Source organism: Chelonia mydas, chromosome 7, assembly GCF_015237465.2.
Source record: "Chelonia mydas isolate rCheMyd1 chromosome 7, rCheMyd1.pri.v2, whole genome shotgun sequence".
NCBI classification, from domain to species: domain Eukaryota; kingdom Metazoa; phylum Chordata; order Testudines; family Cheloniidae; genus Chelonia; species Chelonia mydas.
Window position 1 is genome coordinate 36,487,568 of NC_057853.1, and position 27,966 is coordinate 36,515,533.

At 41.5% G+C, this 27,966-nt stretch overlaps 1 protein-coding gene across 3 annotated transcripts; it reads left to right on the top strand.

The window, feature by feature from the left end:
• The first annotated feature begins 133 nt into the window (after nucleotides 1–133).
• RAB43 (RAB43, member RAS oncogene family) lies at nucleotides 134–27,940 on the top strand. 3 transcript variants are annotated; one of them, XM_037904314.2, is made up of 3 exons: nucleotides 155–473; nucleotides 14,644–14,821; nucleotides 16,040–27,940. In XM_037904314.2, exons 1-3 carry the CDS (start codon nucleotides 255–257, stop codon nucleotides 16,291–16,293), a joined length of 651 nt encoding a protein of 216 aa, XP_037760242.1. In that variant the 5' UTR covers nucleotides 155–254; the 3' UTR covers nucleotides 16,294–27,940. The 3 variants fall into 3 exon arrangements, with proteins under 3 accessions (XP_037760243.1, XP_037760242.1, XP_007056562.2); XM_007056500.4 differs by having other exon boundaries at nucleotides 157–473; nucleotides 14,638–14,821; XM_037904315.2 differs by lacking the exon at nucleotides 16,040–27,940 and having other exon boundaries at nucleotides 134–459; nucleotides 14,638–14,774.
• Nucleotides 27,941–27,966: the final 26 nt, after the last annotated feature.

Sequence of the window (27,966 nt, forward strand, 5' to 3'; positions counted from 1 at the left end):
GGCTCGGCTCCCCCTGCCCCGCTGGCGGGCAGCAGGAGCGGGAGGCGGGCGGAGGGCGCCCGCTAGCGAGCATGCTCAGCCGCTCCCTCTGACTGGGCCATGCTAGGGAGGGCGGGCGCAGAGGCTGGTCCGAGGCGAGGCCCCGCCCGGCGGGGAGGGCGCTGACGGCCGGGCGCTGAGGCCCGGAGCGACGGGCGCTGCGCAGAGCCCGGCTCCCCGCTGCGGAGGGTGAAGGAGCCGAGCCCGGCCAGGCCATGCCCGGCCCCCCGGCGCTGGGGGCGGCAGGCCCCGGCCCGGACCCGGAGGAGTGCTACGACTTCCTCTTCAAGCTGGTGCTGATCGGGGACGCCAGCGTGGGCAAAACCTGCCTGGTGCAGCGCTTCAAAACCGGGGCCTTCGCCGAGCGCCAGGGCAGCACCATCGGCGTGGACTTCACCATGAAGAGCCTGGAGATCCAGGGCAAGCGGGTCAAGGTGGGCCGGGCAGAGCCGGAACCGTGGGGCTGCAGGCGGGAGAGAGCTTCCGAGGCATTGGGGGGAACCTAGGGGGCACAGGAGACAGCTCTGGAGAGGGACCACCCCCGTTCTGTATCCGAAGGGATGCCCCTCAGGTGGTTCCTAAAAAGCCAGGACCCATATCCGCCCAGGGGCACTCAGCAGCCTTTGATCCTAGCAGCCTGGTTTCCAGTCAAAACTGGCACCCAGAGGTGGGGGTTTCTACCATAAGTTGAACATGGGCACGGGAAGGGAGGGAGACAGCTGTCAGAAAATAGTATCATTCTGCATTTCATATAGTGGCCTTTGTCAGGTGGTACCATGTGGTCACCTGAGCAGCGGTGGAGAGAGCACTAGAGCCCGTAGGGTGGCTGTCACGTAAACGCTGAGCTGCCCTGACCAGAGAAACCAGTGCCGTTACTGGAGGATGGGGAGAGGAAGAGGATATCCTGGCTGGCAGCAAACATCACAGCACTAGCGTATTACTGCCCCATGCCTGTTCACTCCATCTCTCCCTCTGCAGCGAGATCTCTACAAACAAGTTGTGTACTTTTTCCTAAACTTAGCTATCGCATTGCCATGAAACAACTGCCACCTCTCCCTGCAGAGGTGACTGCATTTCAATGCTCTGTGCTGGGATGCCTTTCTTTTACTCTAAAGATCTACTGCATATGTGTGTGACAAAAATAAGTTTACCTTCACAGCGTTTACCACCTAGGAGTCAACTATAGCACAGTTAACTGAACTGCTTCTGTTCACACCTCAGCAGCATTAGTTAAGTTCTAACTGCAGAATCTTCAAGACAGTTCAGGTACAACTGAGTAAAATACATAATCTCAGTTGGTTCAGGTTATTGGTGATAATGCACAAGCTAGAAAGAACACAACTTGAATTTCAGATCCCAGACTGAAGCTGCAGGGCTGGTAGTTAGTTTAAAACTAAGATTTTTTCCTAAGCACTTTGTCACCTTGAGATCCCAGTGTACAAGGAACCACACACAAAGCCACTTGGAGGATCCTTTTTACAAAACAGAATGACTCAGTGGCTTTAATTCTAGCCTCTCCTCATTCTGTGTATATCAGCTATGTGGGCATACAGGTGCCAAAGAAAACTGGCGTATCTACCCACTGGGAAATAGCCCCTTTGTATCCATGGCATAGAAGTGGCAGACCATCTCTTGGGGCAATTCAGAAGAGGGAAAGCATGGCTGCAGCACACTGTACTCCAACTGTTTATTCTTTGATGCTGAACAGCCTAAACCCTGGGGCTGCTTCATTTATTCTGCGGACTAGCCCAGTCATCCAGTTACCTCCAGAATCCAGGTAGTATGCAGCCATCTTTGCTCGTTTCCTTCCTTTTCCCACAAGGGCTGAGCAGAGCTCAGTTTGGTCACAGCATAGAGCTAGGGCCTCTTTAATATGAAAGAGTTATATAAATATGGTAATGACAATTGTATTTTGGTCTGTCTCACAGCTGTGTGCCAAGGTAGGGGGCCAGGTCCTCTAATCAATGCTTCTTCCTTCAGAGTGGCTTTGGTGAGCAGAGTGGGCAACAATCCTAGCAAGTAGGAAAAAGGTGGCAGAAAAGAATGATCAAAGTTATTGGGAGGAGAGGAATGATGAGCTTACAGTAAGGAGTATGGTTTCTGTGGGCAGTTCAAAGATAAGGGCATTTACTTCCTTTGCAGGTGTTTTGTCTTTCTGGTTCCAGTTCTGTCTGAACAGCTGGGGTAAGCAGTTCATGTTTCAAGTCACCCTGCAAAAAATATCATTTTGGGGTTTTTTTAATCTTATATTAGTTCCTCTTTCTTGCTTTTCACCAAGTTAGGAGGCACAGGAAGTGGGGTTTTCCCCTCTAAGATTGAAACTTGGCTCAATTTAAATGCCGGACAAACACAAAGTAACAAATGTGTCTCTCTTGCCAGGTATCTCTGCTAGGGACACTGAAAATTAGGCAGCTCCAGCTCAGGTCTAAACCAGACTCCTTAGGTATTGCAGAAGTACTGACAATAAGAAAAAGAATCTCTAATTCAGCACGAATAGGCATTACTGTAGGCAAATTAATCTACAGTATGTATTTAGTAAGGTCTACTAATAGATCCAGCTAGTGGACATACCTTAGTTGACTCTACGTTTTGGTCTGAATTAGAGATGGAGCAAGAGATCATAACATGCCCAGACTCTGAAAATGTTTGGATGTGGGTCTTTTGTTTGGCCTATTAAGATAGTGACTGTGAAATTTGGATCCATCTCTGGATTTGAAATTTACCTAGAGGTATTCAGTTCTTGAGGATCTAATCTAAATAGGGTTTGTTCAGGATGTTGCAGGAGGCTGAGAATAGGGAGGCATTTTATTTTCATTTTGTAATCAAATTTACAACTTGGAGTTAAATGGGACATCATGAAACTCATAGGCCTTACATACTTGACAAACTTGGTTTCAGTGCAGTTTGTGATGATTCTGGCAAGGGCAGGGAGGATTCCTTATTCTTACTATATATACTCAGCATCTCACAGCCTATGAGCATACAAGCCTGTACATGTGCTTTGACAGATGTCACATGTTAACACATTTCCACTGAGATCATGCAAGACATGGCAGTTTTTCCATTTTGAAAAGATGAGCTAAAAGAGGTTTTTGAAAAGGTAGGCCAATTGTATGCCTATATACAGAATGCCTTAAAACAAAAGGACATTTACTACACATGATTGAAATAATTGTTGTTTGGCTATTCAGATGCTCATGCCAGATAACTTCTGTGCTGCTTTGACTTCACAGTGACTGGGGAGTTCTGCTACTGATTGGAGTCTCCATAGGGGTCTTGTACGTGGTAGATTATTAATTATTATTATTAGCAAATGGTGCAGTTATGAGAAGTATTGACAATTTGTTGTTATAACCTTTGGTACATAAACTCATCTTTAAAAGTCCTTCTCAGAACAACAGCATGGACTAAAGATTCATACCATATACCTGACCCCCTAGGGCCTGGCTTCATTCTCCATCATGGCAGTGGTGGTATCACAACACAGTGGAGTGCAAGCTAACGTGACTTTGGGGTGGGGATTCAAACAAAAAGGTTGTAAAAAAAAATGCTGTTTAGGACATTACATGTCTTCATTACAATTTTTAGGGTTTCCAGAAACATTTCCAGGTCGGGCTTTTATAGAAGTAGCCCCTTCCTGCTGGGCCTTTGCTGATCAGGGTTGGCAGGGGAGAAAGGAACATATTGCAGAATCCTCAACTTTATTCCTGCAAAAAAAAAACTTTTAAATGAGGCTCTTTCTGTGACCCAAAGCTTATGTCCCTTTAGGCATCTGGAATGATATTTTAGCCACTCCCCCGCCCCCCCCACTGCCTTTTAGGTTTAGTCAGCCTTTATAGAAAAGGAGAGACATTGTGGGGCTTTAGTGCTTGAGAATGGTCCTGCACTGACAGCCCTGAGAATTTCTATTTAGAAATAGAACAGTTACAGCGCTGGCAGCCCCAGTACAAGCTTCCCAGTGTGCCTCAACCCTACCACCTTCAAGGAGTGAGAGTTAACACCTCCCCCCACTCCCGCCTAGTCACCCCTTGGTTGCTCTGCTTGATCTGTCAATAAGGCTGCCACATGTGGTGTTTTTGTGAGGTAGATCTCTGTCCACTGGGAACTGCAGCAGCCAGCCATTTGAGAGTAGTCACTTTTTGCTCACTACTGACTTGGGCTGGATTTAAACTTCCAATTTAAAGATTAGAGCTGGGTGGAGAGAGGTAATTCCACTTTACGGAGGATATTGATATTTCAAATTTTGGTGTCGCTGGAATTTGGAATGAAAGTCAAAAATTTCTAAATTCTTCCAGAAAGGGAATGGAGTCTCAGCTCCGGGGCTGTCCACTTGGTGGGTTGCTGCAGACCCTGAAGTCTCCCCAGCCAGCTCCAAGATAGGCAGGTTGCTAAGTAGCCAGGCGCAGTGCTTAATTTGTGCCAGGGCTCAGCCCCAGCACCTCTGGGCTTGCTACATCAGTTATGAAATTTTAAAAAATTGGTTGAGCCCCAGCACCTCTTTTGTTACAAATTAAGCACTGGCCAGGTGGGCGAGGTGGCAGGAAACCTGCCTGATTGGAACTTTGTCAAAAAACAGTCTCTGTCAAACATTTCATCTGATTTTTTTCCAACCAGCTCTATTAAAGATGAAAAACATAGGCCTGATCTCTAGCAACAACAGTGCCAGGCAACCCAATTCAGTATGGTTAAAAGTTGTAGTATACAACTATAGTATACAAGACCTAACTGTATCCCTCTAACCAGATTAAAATTTATGAGGATAGATGGTGGGATTTTAAGAGTGTTCAGCATTGGTCTAACTGCTCCCTATTGAAGTAAATGGTAACACTCCCATCAATAAAACAGTAGTTTGTTCTGAGGGAGCAATAGAAAACTTTTGAGAGAGATAACAAAATACAAATCTGCAAATCCTTATTAGCATGGTAGCAAAATTTCCTTTGTTTATGTTTACTTATCACTTACACAGGTGAAAGTTCCCTTAGGTTACCTAACAGTGACTTATTTTGGCTGGAAATTTACAAAAAAACATGAATTAAATCTGACATTAATCTTTGGGATTAGTTGTTAGACTGGCCATTTTAAAAACTACACTCACCTACTGGTCTGTGAGAAAAGCATATATCAGCTGATATACATTTTAAAGTTCTGTATAAACACCTGTTGGATTTCCTTAAGTTGTTGTGTCCTAAATAGAACCTCTCAATCTTCTCACTTAAACAGTCAATGCCAAAATTAAAGCAATAGCAGGGCAGTAGTTCAGAACAAGTAGTGGCCCTCAGATGAGCAGGCAAAGTGCATTTGCCTGTAACTGTTCATTCAACACAAGCTCTGAGGCTTTCATTTATAAAATAAGTTTACACTAAACAGCAGAGGCCCCAATTCTGTTGTTGTATCTATGCAGGCTGACCTTTGCATACCCCTAGATATCTGTCTTCACGAAATCTGCCTGCAAAGATTTGAATGAGAGATCAGAGCATTAGTCTGTGAGACTGACAACTGTCCTTGTCTTAAAGGGACAACAGTTTATGAATCACACTTCTAAAAACTTTATCAACTGTTGTTAAAAGTAACAATTAAAATTGTAATACCTGAAAGATTAGTAAATAATCCCTTCCCCCATTTGCTTACTTTGTTCATTTGATAGCACTTTGTATGTAGTCAGTATCACTATTTCCTTTGTCTAGTGAGTTCCCCGTTTGTCTTTCTTAAAGCAACAGAAGCTTTCTTTTTAAATCAGGGAAATAGCTTTTGTAATGTGAATCCTTTTTTATGGAGTACTGGATTTATTAATTCACATGTTGAAAAAGCCATCAACCAGCCATCAAGTCTCCCCAGAGCTAACCAGTCCTTCATTTGACAGTTTTTAAATTTCTGCCTAATCACCCAGTTTAGGGCACTGTTAAATAACCAAATAGCTGATTATTTAATTGCAAAATAGCTAAAGATTTTTAGAACACAGAGTTACAATGTATGAATCGATCCATGACAAAGGCTCCCTTGGTATGATAGACTGCTGTGGCTTTTTCAAGTTACTCATTACTTTCAGTGGCACCCAGAATGTGGGAGTCATTTTCCAAACATAGAAGGAGGCACAGTTTCTGTCCAAGAGCTTACGATAAAAAAAAATAAAAAAAATACAGAGCTGATAAAATCTCTTATGTCAATGAGACAGGGAAAATGGGAGTGTGATTCAGTTAAAGGAGATAGTCTCAATGAAGTCTAAAGGACTGGAGTCAGTATTATGATTTCCTTCAAGTCCTTTTGACGTGATTTCATGGGTTTCCTTGGTTTGATAAATATTCTTTAAAAATTCAAAGCTTCAACATTTTGGTTATTGGGCTTTGTCTCATATCACTATTTAAGAATTAATTAATAATTTCATCATCCGTTTATGTATGTTACATAATGTACTCACAATTGTGGAGCTCACACAAGGTATAGAGCAGGGGTGTCAAACATAGGCCCATGGACTGGATTCTGCCTACATGATGCTTCTGTGTGGCCCACATGGCATATATTTTGATTCTCAGCTTTCATTTAAAAAGAAAAAAGGAAGTTTCAGCTTTTGTGGCTGCAGTGACAGTCTTCCTAATGTGAACAAACCACAACTAGTGCAGTGACATCTGCCTGAATCTGCAGACAGCCTGAAACTGTGTGTTGTGGACATCACTTAGGGACCAGCATGCCTAGTGGGCAGGCTGCAGTTCAACAGTCCCCAAAGTCCTAGGATGGCTTTGTTGGGCAATCTGAGGGCCGCACAGCTGAGTGAAAATCTATCATCCCCCAGCAATCTCAGGATCCTCGCAGTCAAACAAAGGGCAGAGAGAAGGATAGGGGAACCCAGGCCCTCCCTCTCCACTGGCTGTAAGTCCCCTCTAGCTGATACTGCAGGCCAGCCTCCCCAGGCCACTTCTTGCCTCCCCTGTTCTCTTCTCTCCTCTGTTTGGGGTGTGGTCACAGCACTCTGCTTCCCTCCCAGCAGAGGATTGCTCAGCCTCAGACAGTCTCAACTATTCAGATAGTCAATGGGAGCTTCCAAGCTCCCTTCTCAGTGTCCATTTATTCCCCCTTATCAGGGAGAAGACAAGAGAAAGAGGGGTCAGGCGGCCCCTGGCTGCCCAGTCAGGCCTTACTCACAGTCCAGAGCCTTTCCCTGTAAAGTTTTCTGTCCAAGAAGCTACTAACTGGCTTGCTTCTTGCAAACAACCCCTTCTTCACTCTTCCCCGGCTTGATTGCCAGAGTCCCCATTTAAGCAGGTCTTAACATTTGGAGCATGCTCTGCAGCTGCTGAGAAACAGGGCCATCTTGGACCAATACTTCTCCATCACTCCCTGAGTCTCAGCAAGAGGTCTGTAAACCTCATCACACCGTGACTTAATTATTACATTTTCCTCACCCCAATCTGGAGTGTCCGATCTAAAGCCCAATGAGTTGTCACATCAGTGGCAACATGAATTATTTAATCGCTGGTCATTTAATCAATTGGAACAGTGGGAGGGAAGGTCACAGGGGTTATGATTTGGGAGTTGCAGCACGGAAAGAAATAGAGGGAAGAACAGATGAGACACAAAGACAGGGAAGGAAGAGAAACAAAGGACAGAAATAGTCATGTCCTCCACGGACCCTAAGTTAGGTGCCTAGGTTCCCTTTACGATGCAGGGGAGAAATATCACCTCAGAATGGGATCTACAAAAGCCAGTGGGGACCCACCAAACCAAATACTGAGGAGAGGAGTGTTTCCTAAGCCGAACCTCCTCAAAGAGTTAGTTGCCTAAATCTGAGCTGGAAGGAGGCACTTATATCTGCTTGGGATCCACAGCCAGGAACCCTCTTTTGGTGTCAGGCGCCTAAGCCATTTCTTATTAGAATGGCAGCAGAGCGTACCCAACTCCACACAAAAGCAGGGTTGCGGGGGGGATCTCCCATATGTCCTGAGCTCTGGGATAGTCTGATGTGGGGCTCTCTCAGTCTCGCTTGTCGAAGCCATTCCACATAGTACATTAATTGGGCCAGAGAAAAAGTTAGCATAACTGTAGAGTCCAGTGGTTAGGGTACTCACCTGAGAGGTGGGAAATCATGCTCAAATTCCTTCTCCACCTCAAGCAGAGGGGGGAATTCCTTCTCCCACCTCCTGCGTGAGTGCACTGAACTAAAGTTTATCAGGGAGGCCCTCTTTCTCACCCCTGACCATTTTGCGTAGAGTCAGGCGTGCTTGAGGATGCCTACCAGATCCGACTCTGCAGGTAACGTAGGCCAGACAATGCTTGTTTTCACTTGCTTTGAGGATGCTGAGGTGGTTTGGGGCTTCAGCATGAGCTAGGCACCTGCGTACCTTGTGTGCATGCCCAGTAGCAGAAACTTAGGGGACTTTTATGCCAAAAATGTAGGTGCCGCAGGATTTTAGGCACCTCCAGAGTTAGGCAGCAGCTGAGCAGGGTCTTGAGTATCAGTGGTGCCTAAATTTTGATCTTAGGCACCTAAGTCCTTTTGTGGATCTCAGCCTGAATTACTATATGTAGGCCATATTCTCCCTGGATCTCTTTTTACTCCAGCCCAGAGACCATAAACAAAGGCAGAATTTGGCCTTCTCCTCAATGAAATTGACAGCCCTGATTTTGGAGAAAACAGGAGTGCAACATTCCCAGCAAACTGGAATTCAGCCTGGCACCTCTTTTCTTTTAGAATGTCACATGACAGGATGAGGATTCATTTATTTCCCCTCGCTGTTCTGTATATTAATAGAATTTTAAATTGAAATGCATTAGTGGAAAGGAGGTCTTGCCTGATCAAACCTTGCTTTTGTTCTTGTTGGGAAAGATCATACAGATTAAGTTACAAAAATTGTTTTGGTAAAGCTTTTTCCAAGTACATACAGGAATTTGCTGGTGTACTGAAATCTATCCTGTTGTTTGCCATTTGATATGAAAGGGCTTAAACACGGTAAGCTGGCTTAGAATCATTTAGGAGGAAGCACCCTTTGCATCCATTACCAAAGAAATTATATGAAAGTTTCTACTCTCTGCAGGATTCATAACATGCAAACTCCCCCGCTGTGTTTGTGGTGCTAAACGATTAAATACTTCCTAGAGATGAAATGTCACTGATGCTGTTGCAAAAACAAAGTGAACATGCATCCCCACTATCTCCAGCTTATTTAGGAATTGTGATAAATGAAGGGGGTGGGGCAGCTCCCTTTAATGGACACCCAGTGAGCCAGTTAGCTATAAAGTCCCCCTTGGTAGCTGTTCTCTGCTTGCTTTACCTATACAGGGTTAAAAAAAAGTCCCCCAGGTGAAGGAAAGGGAGTAGGCACCTGACCAAAAGAGCCAATGGGAAGGCTAGAACTTTTTAAAATGGTAAAAAACTTCCCCTTTGCTCTGTTTTTCCTCCGGGAAAGAGGGGAACAGTTATGCTTTGAGAAGCTTTAAGCCAGATAAATCATCAGATCATACCTAGAACTGCTTACTTGGAACTCCCAGATGTGTAAGTAGATCAGGAATGTTTAGAAAGATGTGATTAGGTTTATTTCTGTTTATTTCTTTTGGCTAATGGACTCCTCTGTGCTCACCCCAGATGTTTTTGTTTGCTTGTAACCTTTAAGCTGAACCCTCAGGAAAGCTATTTTGGGTGCTTAATTTTTGGAATTGCTCTTTTAAAATCTAGCAAAAGCCTAAGTTCCAGATGCTTATTTTGCTATCTTATTTCACAGATAAAATTCTCTTCTAAATGTACATTGCACGACATATGTTGACCTAATCCTGTATTGTTAAGTCCAATGATAAACTTACCATTTTCTGCAATGACAAGATTATGTAAACTTTGTCCATTTTCAGTTAGTTGAATCAGAGCTTTCTTGGAGGCTAGCTGTGACCAGTAATCATGTGTGCACCATGTAATCACACCCTATACAGCACTGTAATAATCTTCGTACAAAATGTGCCTTGTGAGGTATCATTTGAAAACTAATAATTCACTGGTCAATAATATCATGGTGCAATGTGTGCAGTGACATGACATACAGTGACAGTGACATGAACATAAGATAAAATTATGACTGAAATGTATTTACCAGACAAGTCTGGGGAGGAGGTAAACGTGTTTCTCGAGGACAAAAGACAAGCTAATGACTCAAGCCAAGTGGCTTCAACGTTGACTGGCAATCACCAGTCAAGTAATCATTTTTTGGCAATCAAAGGGGGCAGGAACAGATCGATCTGCATTTTAACAAACAACAAGGAAGCTCATTTACCACGAGACTCCATGTCTCTCTGTCCTTATAGTGGGAAGGAACTTTATCTAGGGGTAACCCCCAGGAAAATGCTTTTCAAAGGGTGACTGGAATATAAAAGTGAGGGGGGGAACACCCTAGGTATTTGTGCTCTGTCCCGTCCCTCAAGAAAACAAAAGAACCAGGCTTTGGACTTTGGGGAGGGGTTGTGACCTGAGAATTTGGTCAGCCCTGTTGCTTGGAACATAGAGAGTTTGCTGTAGGGAACAAGAGAGTATTGATGGATTCCATTAAATATTGGTAACCCTTTTCCTAATGTATATGGAATTGCTAAATCCACATTGAAATATGTGGATGGTATGGTATATATTTGTTTGTATTTTTCCATTCCCAGGCTTTCTTTACAATCACTTCTGTTTTCTTGTGTAATATTAAGTAATGATAATACATCGATCCCTGAGGGATACCTGATGTGCCATCTTCTTTTGGATTGTGTGGTTTGTAATTGCAGCTGGCAAAATTCTTTGTAACATTTTGATCCATCTGCTATCAAAATGTTAAAGGAAAAAGAGGGGTTTGAGGGGGGAAGGTTCTCCACTGGTCTTTAAAAGCTCTCTTTCATTGTTGCTTTAGCATCACTGTGGGATAGTTCAAAGTAACATACCTGTGTACATGCACAGCATTGGATGTGCATTTTACCCAGTTTATCTGGTAGTTATTCAGCATTCACGCCATTAAACTTTATGCAGCAATAAAGAATAGGAGAAACCTCTGTTGGTTGTGTGCAGTATGCTCATTATTTTTGCAATAGGAGTAGCTCCTGTACAAGTAGGTGGTTGTGTGTCAAAGTAGTACACTCTGTTTAGCACAGTGTAGCCCAGTGCCAGCCAGTGCTAAGTCCTGTGGTGTCCACAAAATTCAAAGCGAAAAACAGACCAAAATAACTAATTCATGTAATAAATAGGCATTCAGTATCACAGGACGGGTGACAAGGGCAGCTCCTCTGTTTTGTTCAATAAGAATATCCTGTCACACTTTCTGAGAACAGTGAGTATTTATCCTCTCTCCTGTACCCACTTGTTCCTGCTGATCATTGCTTAAAAACGTCCTGCCAGTCTCTCAATATATAGCTGTTTTGGCCTTCTCCATGTATTTATTCCCCAACTTCTCTATCTCATTGTCTTAATGTGAGTTGTTGCCAATGTAATTAGAAAAACAAAAATTGTTTAAACAACAGTTAAGGTTGCTAAGTGACAAATGCGCCTTCTTATCACATTTACAAAACCTAAGCACTTAACAAGGAAATAGTTAAGAGCTTCATCTCTTACACTGTGAACACAATATTGTGAACACAACATTGTTATGAAATATAAAATATTTTATCACATCCTTAACAATGATCCCTGGATCGTACAGTTCCTTTATGTATTTATTTTTATTTTAGTGTTTACATTTTTTTCAAGGATGCTTTTAAATGAGAAACAGTCATTATTAAGAGTACAATTTTTGGTAAAGAAATTGTAATTGCTGTTTCTTGCCAATGATGTTGCATATGTAATTTAATGGGAGAATGTGTAACTGTCGATTCCTCATAAAATTATATATATGACTTGCATTTGAGGCTGACTAATGTGTACATATAGAGAGTATTTGTGTTTCTTTTTCAACAGGATTTTGTATGTGTATGTATTTGAGACTATTGGAAAAAACTGCATTTGGTTTGGATCAACGATTGATTTCCTTGATTTGAAGTGCTTGGGTTTTCTAGTAATGCTGTCTAAACAAAACAGTGTTGCCACTTAGCAACCTTAACTTTTTTTAAATGAAGTTGTTTGAGTTTTAGAATTTCCAAGGTGAGTTTTTACTTAATCTTTCTTCCTTCCATCCTTCCTAAATTAAAAGAGGTGAGTTGTGCTGGTCAAAATAATAGCCTTCCTCTCTCAGCATATAGCTGTCAAGATACAAGATCCCAAGGAAGGTAAATCAGTCACACACAGCACAGCCTATAATCATTGTAATACTGGTAAAAAGTCAGCAATGTAAGGGTCCTGCAAGAGGCTACCTAAGTCCTTATATAGGAATGTAGAGGGATTTAGGGAGCTAAGACCAAGAGGTTCTAGAAGGAAACAACCGAACATAGGGAGGAGGCTTAGGAGAAGATCTGTTGTGTTACTATTTGAGCTACCAATGAAGTCAAACTTGGGGTCTGTATCCTTTGTTGAGAATAGCATAGGAACTCTGACCATTCTGAAGCCTGAACCTGCAAACACTTACATGGGTGAGTAAAGTCACTCATATGCAGAAGCGTGTGCAGGATTGGGCCCATAGTAATGAGACCCAGGACTAAAACCTAGGTTGCCTGACCGCAAAGCCATTGCCTAACCTGCTAAGGGATGTCTACGCTGCAGCTAAGAGCAAGGCTCCCAGTCCAGGTAGACAGACTCAGGTGGCTAGCCCAAGCCTCCACTAGTGCAGCAACATCCACACTTCTGTTTTTAGTGTGCTAGTGTAAATCTGCCCAGCCTGGGAGGTTCACTCCCAGCTGCAGTATAGACATACCGAAAGTCACATCACAGGTAAATCACTCTTCATTACGTTATCTGATAAGTGTGGCTAATAATTCACACTTTATAGTTATATAGTGGTTCTTCATCTGTACGGGAGATCTCAAAGCTCTCCACAATGTTGGGTTAGCATTATTACCTTCATTTTACAATTGGCCTGACCAAGTGCTGAGATTTGAACCCATGAAAGGCATTATGGTCTAGTGGGAAAAGTATGGGTCTTCCTTCTCAGAGATTAAGGTTCTGTTCCCAGCACTGTCACAAACTACCTACATAACCTACAACTCTCCAGTTACTGCCCCACGTACATAGCATCCATCATTTCCAGATCATTGACAACCATTGCCTGGAGTTCTTCTCCATCCTGGATGTGTTCTAATATAGCTTCTGCCCTTCTCCACTCCTCTGAAAATGCTCTCTAACCAAGATTTCTAATAACCTTTTAATTGGAAGGATTAATTTTAACTATAAAAGATCAGGGCATTGTAGACAGCAAAAACAAAACTTCTGATCAGTTATGCAGCAGTGGTCAAAAAAATGCAGCCACAATGTTAGGATGCACAAGGAATGGTATGGAAAATAATACTGATCCAGAGTATATCCTGACTAGGATTTCTGTGTTATGTTCTGGTCATGTCATCTCAAAAAGAATATAAAAGAAATAGAAGGGCTCAGAAATGGAAAGACTTCCATGTCTAGGGAGATTGAAAAGACTAAGACTGTTTACCTTAGAGAGGGGACAAAAAAAAGAGAAGTCATGATAGAGGTACATAATATAATGAATAGTACAAAGAAAGTAAACTAGAGACTCCCATTTACCCCCTCAGAATACAAGGAAAAGGAAACATTTAATGAAATTGAAAGGCAACAGATTTAAACTGAAAAGAAAATACTGTGGAAGTCATTGCTACTATATATTGAGCTTGATAGCATTCAAAAAGGATTAGAAATGTATATGGTGAATGAGAATATCCACAGTTACTTTAAATTAAAAAGCTGTATGGGATAAATTCTCAGGCTTCAGGAGATAAGACCACCAATACATGACAGGATTTAAGAAGAAACTTCCTCCATGAGCAGGTTATTCTATACTGTCCACCATCGGTTTTATTGTACTTTCTTCTGACGCATCCCAGGCTGACTACTCAGACACTGCGTACTAGTCTAGATGGACCGTCAATCTGATATGGGATGGCAGTTCCTATGGTACTGGATTTAAGCGAGAGCATTACAGTTTAGACAGGCCTGTTACTACCTGTGCATAATGTCTATTCAGCCTCATAAATGAAGAGGATGGCTGACAGACATTCAGTTCTGTGACACTCTTTATCTTCCTAGTTGTGTGGAGGGAAGATTTTTAGGTAAAATATTTAGATATCTAGGCAAAATTAGGCTGATTTTTCAAAGTACCAAGCATTCTGAGCTCCTTATGACTTCACAGGGAGTTGGAAATATGAGCACTCCTAAAAATGAGGTCACTTTTACATAGGTGCCTGATTATGGATTTTGGTGCTAACTTTAGGCAGCCAACTATGAAAATGTTACCCTGAATACATAATTTTCATCTCAGCTGAGGGACACAGGATTTTTTTTAAGAGAAATTTTAAAAAGCACCACGTTTGTGCATAGATTTTCTATAAGGTCACTGAACCAACTCCTGTCTTGTTAACCAGCAGAGCTCAGTGTGTGTTTAAATCCTGACCCAGTCACATTTCATTCAGGAGGAAAGGACTTAACCTGAAAAGCAAGACCAGTTCCCTATATGTGAATAGCCAGTATCTCACTGCATGTTTTATTTTGTTTAGTTGCAGATCTGGGACACAGCAGGGCAGGAGAGATTCCGAACCATCACACAGAGCTACTACCGAAGCGCCAATGGAGCAATCCTAGCCTACGACATCAGCAAGAGAGGCTCTTTCCAGTCCATTCCTCGCTGGATTGAGGATGTGAGGAAGTATGCTGGTTCCAACATAGTACAGTTACTGATTGGTGAGTTTGGAAATTAATCCCTTTCTGGATGAGTGAGGAACTCAAATAAAACTATACAGCATCAAAGCACTGTGCAAACACTAACCACTCAGACCACCTCTGTGAGGCAGGTAAGAGTTTTATCCTCCTTTTACAGAAGTCAGAACAGACGGAATAAAGTTCAATCATATGTTTATGAGAAGTCACTGTCAGACACAAGGTTCTAACTCAAGAGGTTTCTGGGTTCCACTCTCCTGTTTATTAATCATTGCCTCAGCAGACATGTTTATTCCCAACTTGTAAGGCGCTAGTTTTGAGACTGCCAGCCTACCATTCTGTCCTTTAAATACTTTACTTTCTGGTGAGTATATTGTGTACTTGAATCAGTATTTTCCATTCTTCAGTCATGGCTTCAGTCCAGCATATACCATTTATACCACATTGTGTTATTATTTATTACTTGTATTACATACCATCTGGTATCCCTAGTCATGGACCAGGACCCCATTGTGCTAGACAAGGTACAGACACACCAAACGACAGTTCCTGGAAGTTTAAAATTTACTGAGTTCATATTATGTTAGATAGGAGGTTTCCTTTGCTTTTCACTTTTTATTAACCCTGGTAGACCTTGCGTTCTCTGACTTCACTCACTGTTCAGTGTCGTTCTTGTAGATCTGAATTTCAAAGTCAGGCACGGGTGAAAATGCATGCACTGTTGTGCACTTGATTTGTACATTCAGTTACCGCAATTGTATGTGCAAGTTGAGTGTTAGGCACACAGTTGACCCCTGATTTTTGAAAAGTCAGTCCCTGTGTGTAATTTCATTTCTCAAGGGCAATGACTATGTCATCATGGCTGCTATATATATATATATATATATATAAGCACCAGAAGACTAAATTGTAGTCTGAGAGTCCAAAGAGTGAATGTTAGTTTAATTTTATATAATAACATGGGTCACAGTTCTGCATCCAGCTCCTGCAGGCTGACCAACAGCTTGCACTCGCTCTCACTTTTACCTTCCTTTCCCTCTCCCCACCCCTGCAACGGTTTTGGCTTTGACCGCCAGCCCATTTTCCCTGCTTCACCAAAGGCTCTTGCTTCTGAACTCCTGCCCCACTCCCATGGTTCCTGCTACTATCTCTTCTCCTTCACGCCCCCTCCTGAACATTTGCACAGACATCAGTAATTATAAAAAAAGTTAATCTGTAAACAATTCCACTTTCTTCTGCCAGGAAACAAGTCTGACTTAAGTGACCTTCGAGAGGTTCAGCTGGAGGAGGCTCAGAATCTGGCTGAACACTACGATATCATTTGTGCCATAGAAACCTCTGCGAAAGACTCCAGCAATGTGGAGGAAGCTTTTGAGAAGATGGCAACGGAGCTCATGATAAGGCATGGAGGCCCCATGTTCAATGAGAAAAACACAGACAGCATCAAACTTGACAGCAAAGACATAGTAGAAGGCTGGGGGCCATGCGGTTGCTGATATAAGCTAGGTGGTATCCCTGACTGTACTGGAATTTAGAGGGATGTCTCCCCCTAAGGCTGAGTAGCACAGTAGCTGTATCCTCCTCCTGAGAGACCAGCATTTTTGTAGACGTTAGACACCAATGCAATCAAGATTTTGTCTTTTACTTTTAAAAAGGGACTTTGTTGAGGTTTAGACCTGAAAGTTCAACCTTCCTTGACATTTACTCTGTATTTGCCCCCATTATTTTCTTTGCTGCAACCTTCTCAGTAAGTTATGAATCTGAGGGAAGCAGCATGGATCTGTTTGTTGGAGGGCAGGGGAAGGTAACTACACAAGAAACCACCACCTACCTGAAGTCCTAAACCCTTCAGTATGGGATAGCTGGCAAAGGTGTAACTATTTCTGCCTTTAGGTCAGTCAACCTTGATAGGGTCTTTTTAAATTCTCAGCATTCCACCAATGACCACATACACCAGACAGGTTAGACAGTGACTGTAGCAAAGGTGTTTCAAGTATCAAAAGGTTGAATGTTTTGAACACGGGACCAAGCAGCAGTCCTCTGTCCAAGACACTGTACCACCATGGAAGCTCTCCCCTTGAAAATGAAATGTGGCACATGGACCGCTAAATACTGTTGGTACAAGCTTAAGTGGGCTGTCTCACTGATTTTTAAAAAATCATCATTCAAATAGTGAAATAAGCCTGAGCAATACCGATTGCCTGCTTGTTTAGCAAGATGAGTCAATACATTTAATGTTTCTTAAATTCACTCTTGGAGAAAGAGGGCTTTGATTATTTGGTTACTTATTTGCACAGTGAATCATTCCTTTTCCTACTTGGTGTCATGGAGTTTTTACCCTCAGCTTTATTCATTTCATTCCATAACTCAAGAACAGCACCACTGGAAATAAGAACTGGAGAAGCCTTGAACAGACTTTGCTAGCCATGACTGACTTTGGAATGCTGTAGTATGTCTAACTGGTCACATACAAAGTTAGTTGCAATCACATGTGATTAGCATTAGTTTTTGTTGCCAGAGGTTTCATTGCACAAGTGACTGTGACTGTCCCATTCTTTAACTACAGCCTGGGCATTTGATGGGACAATGAACTTCAAATTAGCTGAGGATTGTATGAAACATGATTTCTTGGCTATAGGAACGTATTGAGATCTTTCTGATTCCCTCTCTCACAATCACAAGTTGCCAGTTGCTTTTCATTTCTTGCAGATCTTCAGCAAGAAAAATCTTTTTACTGTTGACCAAAAGTCTGCATTATTAACTAAAATTGATTTTAATAACCCAGCTAAGTAGTTGGCTTAAAGATGTAGCTCTTTATTATGAGCTTATGTTGTGTCTGCAGTTAGAAAGTGCTGACGCCATCAACTGTCCCTGGATTTACCCTCTCAAGCACCTTACAAACAGGGATTTACAAAAGGAACAGAAGCTGGATTTTTTTAAATCTACAGTTTAAAGCCAAGGTTTTCAGAATAGTGATTTTGGGTGCCTGACTCAAGATATTTTAAAAGAGCCTGATTTTCAGAAGTACACGTCCTCAAAAATCAGGTCTCCTTAAGGTGTTTCAGGTTGCTGCACCTATTTAAAAAAAAAAAAAAATCAGTAGTTGTTTTTGAAAGTCTTAACCTAAAAGGATAGGGTGTATTTGGATTATTATTATTATTACTAGGAATACAGTTTATGGCCATTCCACACATAGAATAAAAGCCAAGAAACTAGGAAAGGGCTAATATCATGGACCCTGTTTTAAATGTTGATTCATCAGAAAAATCATTTTCCTGCAGAAAATGTTGAACTATTTTCTACTGAAGTTGTTGACTAAAGAATGATGTATGTTTTGTAGACTGTTTGCTTGTAATTTAAGATAAACTTGACTTCAGATTTTATAGTTGTAAGAATAAAGGGGCCTTAAAACATTTAGTTAGTTTAGTTTTCACATTTCTATTTTATATGGAAATGCAGGGTGAGGCACAAATATAGTTTTTGGTTTTAAATAGGGCAGTTTTCCAGGATACTCCAGGGTCTCCTACATCCAAAGATAAGAGGCACTGAGTGCCCAGAAGTAACTAAACCCTGGAGATGAAGTTTTTCCAAAACTCTAGCCAACTAACTTAGTATTGGTTACTAAACAGCAAACCCCCTACTCCATCCCCAAAGAGGGGTTAAAAGTCAGTTTAATCTAGAAAAGAGGTCTGATTAAAAACTAAAATTCAGTCTTGAAATCTTTTTTCTAGTGAAAAGGTTCCATAGCAAATATATTTAAGAACCTCTCCTGTTTGTTGATCAGCCTGAATAGGCTGGGTAGAGTTATTCTGTCCATTTCTGAAGTGCTTACAGTAGAAAAGCTGACAAGGTCTTAAAGCAGAGAATACTTGTGTCTTGTCATCATAAGTTTTAGTGTACATCTATAAGCCCAAATCCAACAATTTGGTGTGCCAACACATGGACCTTTACATCAATCCACAGTCCCATTATTTGCAGGACTGGTGCCAAGTTACATTGTTAAAACCATGCTAATAAAAATTCATGTGCATGTAAAAACAAGAGTATTGAAACTACTTAGATCACAGCTGATCTTCTGTAGCTTAGATAATGCATTCTAGGCCTGGATGAGCTATATATCTCAAGAGCCAGAAAGGACCTGGACCCTATTCCCATTGCACTCAGCGAAAGTTTTGTCACTCACTATAAATGGAGGCAGATTTGAGCCCATCATGTTAAAGAATATAAGCATGCGAGTTTCTTTAATGTTGACCTAAGTTTAGCAACCGAATAGAAATAAATCAAGCACTTTATTTTTTTCTTAATCCTTTGCCATGGTTCACCTGCTGTTTCAGCTGCAGGGTTGAAGTTTAAGAATCCACCTGCAGAGCTTAGTCTGTTTCAGTCAGAAGTTATTATAAAACACAGTACCAGTTGTTTATTTACTGGGCCTTCAAATGAAGGATATGCTTTAGCTTCTCAGATTTTCCTGTAAAGCTATAGTCCTTTAGTTTTAGAGCAGCTATGTCTTCTCACTTAAAAAAACACAACACCCCATAATACAAGTTTGCATGTCCTACCTAGCAAAATGTCAGGGAATAAAGAAATGGAGAGAGGAACCTCATTTATCCAAATCAGTTTGCCACATATCAGTCAACTGTACAGCATTTAGGATCATAATACACTGTTTTAACTACCCCAGCAGCGTATACCATACATATCACCTAAGTGTGATAGTAATGGTACAATCCTCACTAGATGCATGGTTCTTTGTACTGAAATATATTTAACCGTGAAAACAGAATTTATATCTTTTTCAATAATCCCTTTTATAGACTTTACTGTTTAGCTAGCCTTTGATCGATGTCATATCCATAGCTATGCAATCTAAGCAGTAGGAGCTAAATCCTCCTTGCTTTATTTTCAGTAATCCCACTGAAACCAAAAGGAGAATTGCGCTAGAGGAGGGTGAGCAGGATTTGGCCCTACATTTATAGGCACAAAACTATTTCTTGGAAATCTCAGGTTAGGAACCTGCAATGATGTACATCAAATGAGTGGCTCAGTAGTATATGAACACAATTTAAGGCATAAATATTTGCTAAGAGCCCTGTTTGCTGGCAGTTGAACATTAGCAAAACAATATATAGCCATTACACTATTGGGTAGTGCATTAATTGCTTTAGGCAGATCATCTTAGCCTACCATTACTTTTATAGTATTTATCGTTTGCTTTTGGCAGTACCCGAAGTGTGCTAAGTACAGTAGAGCGTCAAAAAAGGGGCATTGGTCCTTGCCCCAAACAGCTTACAAGGTGAAATTCAATGGCAAACAGTGAAATGAGAATTCTTACAGAATTTTGTTCTCTTTGTGTGAATGGTGCTCTTCCCTGTTTTGGTTTGGATAGAAGTAATTTTTAAATTCATCTCCTGTTGCTGATGCAGTCCATTTTGATGGGCAGAATTTGTGCAAATATTTATAATTGTGTCATTTTCAAATAAATGTGTATTAGCATAGAACCCTGATAATAACTTGTTTTGTAAAACAAACTAAAAAACTGAACACTGGAGAAAAAAATTCCCTAATTATGGTATCAGTTTTACTACAGTCAAGGTCATGTCACATTCTGCAGTGTTTGTTAACCTCAAACAGGATCGGACCCAGCTGACCCTCCACTTCATGGAGTTTCACAAGAGCTTTGGCTTTACTTCAGTTTTTTCATTGCCTCTGGAGTTCTATAATGAATGGTACGCTATCAACAAGACTGCATAAGATCAGATTTACTAAAACAGTAGGTTTTATTGTTGTGTAGTGCTGACAAATTGTTCAAGCAGCACTATTCTTAAACAATATTGAAAAGCAGTTTTTGATTATCCCCTACCATGTATTGTTCCATTATTTAATGTTATAATCGAAAACAGTATCTGACTGGCCATTTGATTGTCTCTTGCCATCTGGTATTGATTCCCAGTGACTCTGTAGTGGTATTCTCAACTCAACTCACCACCCACACCCTAAAGTAAAATTAAGGTAATACACACAAGCAGATTTGCATAATGTAAGTCTAAAATTTAAAGAGCATTTATTGGCTAATAAATTACTGAGTAGTTGAAGTTATTTAGCTTCAACCACTGTGCCTCCCAGAGTTCAGGTGTACATTAACAGATCAGCCTGTACAATGGAGGAAAACTCATTGAGAACAAACCATTCTTTGAGAGCTGGAAAATAAAAGGGAAAGGTGACTGTCTGATATCTTCCAAGATTGGAAGGTATAGTTTAGCACCTGTTAGTCCTGTCCTCTGTAGACTCATTCACGACATTAACAAGGCTCAAGACTGAGGTAGATAAACAGACACACAAACCAGATGTAGACAAATCTAGACAGAGTTAAAATGATTTTTTTTTAGTTTTCATGGAAAACCTAAGGTACTTATATGGCTTCCATTACCATAGCATCTCAATGACTCTCAGTCTTCGATGGATTTATACTCACAACACCCCTGTGAGGTAGAGAGGTGGTGTTATCCCAATTCACAGGCACAGAGAGACTAAGGCTATGTCTACACTTACCGGGGATAGACACTGCTGCGATCGATGCAGCGGGGGTCGTTGTAGCGGGTCTACTGAAGACCTGCTAAATTGCCCACAGAGTGCTCTCCAGTCAACTCTGGTACTCCACTGGAACGAGAAGAGTAAGGTAAGTCAACGGTAGAGCGTTTTCCGTTGACACCGCAGTAAGTCGACCTATGCTACATCAACTCCACTTACATTATTCACGTAGCTGGAGTAGCGTAACTTAGGTTGTAGTGGTGTAGACGGGGCCTAAGTGACTTGCCCGAAGTCACACAGGCAGTCTGTGGTGGAGGACCTTCCCCTCACAGCCATAGTGTAGAAGGCACAGGTGGGGAAAGGGGCAGAGCAAAAGTGATAATGCACTCTGGCAATGTTCCAGGGCTCTAAGTTATTCCAGACCTGACTAGTCCTTAGATTGGGCCTTTAGGCTGCTCAGATGCACTGCAGGACTGACCAGCATACAACTGTTTCAGCTTTGGGAGCACAAAGGCCCAGCCCCATTCTGAGCTGGCTCTGGGTACTCCTCAGCCATAGGCCTGGGTCTAAGCCATTGCTTCTACGGGGCATGAGGCCTTGTCTACTCTTAGAGCACTGCAGTGGCACATCCACATCAGTGCAGCTGCCTGTTGTAGCGAAGATGTGCCACCTCCCTGAGCGCTGTCTACACTGGGGTTTAGGTTGGTATAACTGCATCGCTCAGGTGAGTGGATTTTCCACACCCCTGAGCGACACAGTTATACCAACATAAGTTTGTAGTGTAGACCAGGGCTGAGTAACAAAGGCAAGAGAGATTTGACTATTGTTTCACCACTGCACATTGAAAGCCACTGTGAAGTTGATTAGCAGCTGTCTGTAAATAGGTTGGGGGGCAGGAGGGGAGTAAAGCTTCTTTTCCAACACCAGTTTTACATTGTTTGTTACTGTCCATTTCCTACAGACCTCGTGAAGTACGATTGTACTGTGCACACTCTCAATTGACAGCTATCTGTTGCAAGGAGATATTTAGCCTGTGGTTACCCTCATGCATCTTTCCCCTAGAAAACCTTACAAACTTACTGGTAACAATATGAAGCTACTGGAAGATTCTAGCTAATGTATCTTGGCATGCTATCTTTCAAATTAGGCAGTACACATAGTCCATCCTGTGTTTGCTGGCTGCACACTAGCCATCCCAAGACACTTTGTTTGTTGCAGGACTGGCACAAGTGTTGCCCTGGCAGTATTTCCCCCTGCTGGTATTGTATTCAGTTCAGAGTGCATGGGCAGTCCCTTTGGCCTGCACAGTCACAGCATCACCAGGATTTAATTGACCACTTTGTAATGTACTTTGAGGGCAGATTTCAACATCACAAAGAGCAGTTAAGCCCCCAAACTCCTCTTTGTGCCTTTGAAGATCTTCCCTGGCAGAACTAAATCTTATGCAGCCATTTGCACCAGTGCAAAGTGAATACAAGACCCTATCAGGTCAGAGAAAGGTAGCATTTTACACTGACTTTTCACAGGTGTAAATGACTAGGGTTGAATATCTGCTCAAAATAACTGGGAGTTGAGTCTTACAGATCCCTCCATGTAAAGCCATTGAGCTTTTGAATTCTGGCTCCATTTTATTTCATTTAGTTTCAATAAAAAACAGAACTGATACAGACTCCGGTCAGTCCTCATCCCTTAACAAAATCCTACCAGAGTCAGACAAAGAGCAAACAAATACTCCATTTTATCCTGGACTCCCTGGTTCTCTGTATATTCCACCCCCCCGCCAAATGTGACCAAAAAATGGGGGTGGGGGAGATCTTGCAGCATGCGCTGAAGGACAGTATAGTCAGGTCATTTTGCACCAAGTCTAGAGGTGAAATGGTCGGGAGAGAATAATGTTTGAAACTGAACCTACTTCCATTGTGTCCTTCCTGACATAAGCATCTTTTCCTTTATGTCAAAAGGAGATTTTTATATAACTGAAATAACGTCAGAGATAAAGTTGAAAGCAGGCAGGTCTGTGCACAGGCACGCATTAGAAGTAGAGAGAGGGGAAAACATTCAGGCACTACATGTAATACTTGGAAGGAAAAAGGTGGCTTGAAGTGTGTCATTGACCAATCAGACCTTACAATTCTTTCCCATGCACTCAAGTGATTTGTAGGCCTTTGGAAACCTTAGCTCATTTTAGATTTTTCAGTGTTTCATTTTAGTGCTGACCATTCTGTTGAGGAACAGCTTTCAGACGAACTGTCAGGATTGTCCTGGAGTCTCCAGGAATTAAAGATTAATCTTTAATTGAAGCTCACATCATGTGATGAAACCTCCACGAATATGTCCAACCAAAACTGGCAACCCTAGCTCTTATTTGTTATTGGGGTAATAATGTTACACCTGCATGCTTACACCAAAGCTGGAATAAGTTTTGGAATCCTTTGAGGTGGTAGATGCAAAGAGTGATTCAAGCATTCAGATACAGGGTCTATTATGTATTTTAGGAGAGTGCTTAATTTGTAATGAAAGAGGTGCCAGGGCTCAAGCAATTTTTTTACTTTCATACCTGACACACCAACCCCAGGGGTGCTGTAGCTATGAACTGCCAAGCCTAGAGGTGCCGGGGCCCAACCCTGGCAAGCCCTGGTACAAATTAAGCACTGCTTTAGGATAGCCAATCCTTAACTTCTTCCTGGAACTGGATCCCTCTGTTTATCAGATCAATGGATTTTCTTTTGAATTTACTCAAAAATATTAACTACACAAAAAAATGGATAGGAAACTTCATGTCCACATAAATGCTGTCTTTTATGGTAAAATGAGAATGACCCGTGCATACTTGGGAACTAGGATCAGGGTAGGAGATTATTTCTTTTAAGGGGACTAGCAAAGGGTAAAAATAGGTTTGTGCCCTCTTCAAAGTTGGTTTTGTTTTTTAAGAAGGGGACATTTCTGTTTTCATAGAATATCAGGGTTGGAAGGACCTCAGGAGGTCATCTAGTCCAACCCCTTGCTCAAAGCAGGACCAATCCCCAACTAAATCATCCCAGCCAGGGCTCTGTCAAGCCTGATCTTAAAAACTTCCAAGGAAGGAGATTCCACCACCTCCCTAGGTAACCCGTTCCAGTGCTTCACCACCCTCCTAGTGAAAAAGTTTTTCCTAATATCCAACTTAAACCTCCCCCACTGCAACTTGAGACCATTACTCCTTGTTCTGTCATCTGCTACCACTGAGAACAGTCTAGATCCATCCTCTTTGGAACCCCCTTTCAGGTAGTTGAAAGCAGCTATCAAATCCCCCCTCATTCTTCTCTTCCGCAGACTCAACAATCCCAGTTCCCTCAGTCTCTCTTCATAAGTCATGTGTTCCAGTCCCCTAATCATTTTTGTTGCCCTCCGCTGGACATTTTCCAATTTTTCCACATCCTTCTTGTAGTGTGGGGCCCAAAGTGGACACAGTACTCCAGATGAGGCCTCACCAATGTTGAATAGAGGGGAATGATCTCGTCCCTCGATCTGCTGGCAATGCCCCTACTTATACACCCAAAATGCCATTGGCCTTCTTGGCAACAAGGGCACACTGTTGACTCATATCCAGCTTCTCGTCCACTGTAACCCCTAGGTCCTTTTCTGCAGAGCTGCTGTCTAACAGTTCGGTCCCTAGTCTGTAGCGGTGCATGGGATTCTTCCGTCCTAAGTGCAGGACTCTGCACTTGTCCTTGTTGAACCTCATCAGATTGCTTTTGTGTAATTTGTCTAGGTCCCTCTGTATCCTATCCCTACCCTCCAGAAATTTGTACATTAGAAATTCAAATAATTTGTATTTGTCACTCCTCATGCTAGGTGGTGTATGAACATGTACACATTGAGTCCTTGCCCAAAACTGCTGCCTTGTATTTCCTCTAAGATTTTTGTGGACACTGGAATGCAAACCAGCATGATAACATCACAGCATTCAGCAATCAGATGCGAGGGGATTTTTCTTTGGACTGTTAAATAACTACATCTAAACAGATTTAAACACAAAATTGGAGGAAAATTCTTTTCTTGAGGATTAAGCACCTCACACATTCAGTTACTGTTTTTTCCTACTTGCTTTTTTTTACATTAGAAATGCAGGCATTGTCTACCCTGGAACTCCATGGAGTGCTGGAGAAGTACTGGAATTAGGATATGACAAGAGCTTATAAAATGAATAATTAGGAAGGGGCCTGTTTTGAAGTTTGGCATTTGTTGACATCTCTTTAACTCCAAATGTAGTGTTAAATATTTAACATCCCTAGCCCCTTCAGTTATGAGGTGAGAGAGCCTAATATCCACAGGCCCCTTCCCCCAAACAAGCTCCAGCAAAACGAGGGGAGATCAGACTTGATATTCCTGATATAAAAAATTAAAATATTTTAAGGCAGTCTTTGAAGCTTCCTTTATATATTACAGGGAACAAAGAGTGCAAGCCATTTTATTTAAACAAGTCTTTGCAAGTCACCTTTAAAGCATTGCAGCTCAGTCAAGTTATTTCCAACATTAGACTACACACATTCAGCTATCAAAGGACAAAATCCTACAGCTCTCACGATGGTGGGAAGCTGTGTCCAGTGGGCCATAAACAAGTGTTGTGGTATTGTGGGAAGAGACCCATCCACCCCCTTTTACCTGGCGAATTATTGCTTTAATGACCATGGCCCCTGGAGACCCCAACCCCACCCAAAATTGTAAAAGTGTATACATATGTAATGCCAGTTCTGACAATTGATAATGCAAAATAACACCTCCCCTTTCTGTTTTAAAAAACCCCAAGTCCCCAGAGAAAAACTATGTATGAGAGTTAAGGTTAGAAAAGTGTGTATTTCTCCCCTTAGTTACATCTGTTTGATGCACCCAAACATGTATTTATGCAGGGATACTTAGACAAGAATCACTTCCATAATTAATAATGACACTCCAAAAAGCCAATCTCCTTACAGTAAATTAACAGACAGCAGCAATTTCAGTCTCCTCCTGAGTAGGTGAAGGTCAGTGTCATTTTTCTGCAATAGAAAAAGAGGCCATGAGATGTTGCTTCTTTTCTTGCTTTAAGTAGGAAATTCTGCCCTTTGATTCTCAGATTCACTTGATGTTCTCAGATGGTATGCATTCCTCTGAGGACATAGTGGGTGCGATTTTGGGCATCCAAAGTTGCAAGAACATGGGTGTGAAAAAATTGTGCATTGAAAAACATGGGCATACAAACTTGTACTTGCAATTTGAAGACTATTTTTTATTTTTATTTTTATTTTTTTTTTAAGATAAGGCTATAAAGGCCAGTTTTCTTTTTAAGGTGTGCTGATGCCTAAAACTGAAATAGGAGTGTAGTGGGATTTTCAATGGGAGTCAGGCTGTTAAGCACTTTTGAAAATTCCACTAGGTGCCTATCTGCATTTAAAAGTCTGGACCTAAGAGTACAGTACAAAATGACTTGTGTTAGGAAAGGTTTTGCACTAACAGAACGTGATTCTATTAAAAGACATTGCGCATCTTAAGATGAAAAGCAGAGCTCAGAAGACAAGGGTGTCTGGTATTTTGTATTATTCATTTCCAGCCCATTTTTATTTCAACCCTTGTGTATAAATAAGCATTTTTTACTAAGTAAATGAATATTTTAAAAAATTGGAAAGATTTTAAATATGGGAGGCAGTTCATACTTGATAAAATAATATTTGTTGCTTTAACAGCAAGGACTGATACACTGAGGAGAATAATGCTGACAAAATAACATCAGTTGTTTAAGAACCCCTTCCTAGAGGATTGAACATCATAACTGCTCAGTAAAATTGTAAGTGGAATAGAGTGAAAATCCCAAATTGAATGACAAATGTGCCAATTCAAAGCCCTGTATAGCTCGTGATTACACCAGTGTAAAAACCAAGTATAACTCCAGCAACTGAGATCAGACTCTGGCCCACTTGTCATATTTTATGGGTGAGGTGGAGCAAAGTTGTGAATTCAGCCTATAATGAAGAAAAGGTGGATTGCTTATTTGTAATATTTGAAGAAGAGGAAGATTATTATTTTGTAAATCTACACTGATAAATGCTGAGACTTTTGAGATCCTAATTGTGCTCAGTGCTTTTTCCCTCTTTTGTAATAGTGTCTCACTTGATGACTGATGGTTAGAAAATCCAGTGGCCCAGGGATCCACAGCATTCAAGAGAGTCTGGCTTACACATTTGGTTAGGGGCAAAAAGCTCTAATTCATATTGAATTCACTCACTGCATTCCAAAATTACTTAAAGGTTTGGAGAACTCCAGTGTTAGAAAGTAGTCTTCATTTACTATGACAGATCGCTTGCTAATTGTCTATGTTTCCATGAAGAGATGCAAGCCTCACATTTCTCTCTCTGGTAACAATTTTGCATTTAAGCTTTCTTATGATATTGACCAGATTGTTTGGAATGTGGAGACAAGGGAGCAAGCTTGCATACTATAGTGATTTTTAATATTTTACATTCATCTATTTATGAATTTATAATAAAAATAAGTTTATTTTTAAAAATATGAAACCTGCTTTTTGGGGGTAAATTCCTATGGTGGATACATGGTACTGTGTATCGTTAAACAAATTTCATTAAAATATGCATTTGGGAATTAGTATTTGTGTTGTCATTTAATAC

Excerpts from the sequence above, each read along its gene's own strand:
- RAB43 (XM_007056500.4), top strand. The coding sequence starts at position 255 with ATGCCCGGCCCCCCGGCGCTGGGGGCGGCAGGCCCCGGCCCGGACCCG. Across the intron at positions 474-14,637 it reads TCCAGGGCAAGCGGGTCAAG|TTGCAGATCTGGGACACAGC; the intron begins GTGGGCCGGGCA and ends TATTTTGTTTAG. Across the intron at positions 14,822-16,039 it reads CATAGTACAGTTACTGATTG|GAAACAAGTCTGACTTAAGT; the intron begins GTGAGTTTGGAA and ends TTCTTCTGCCAG.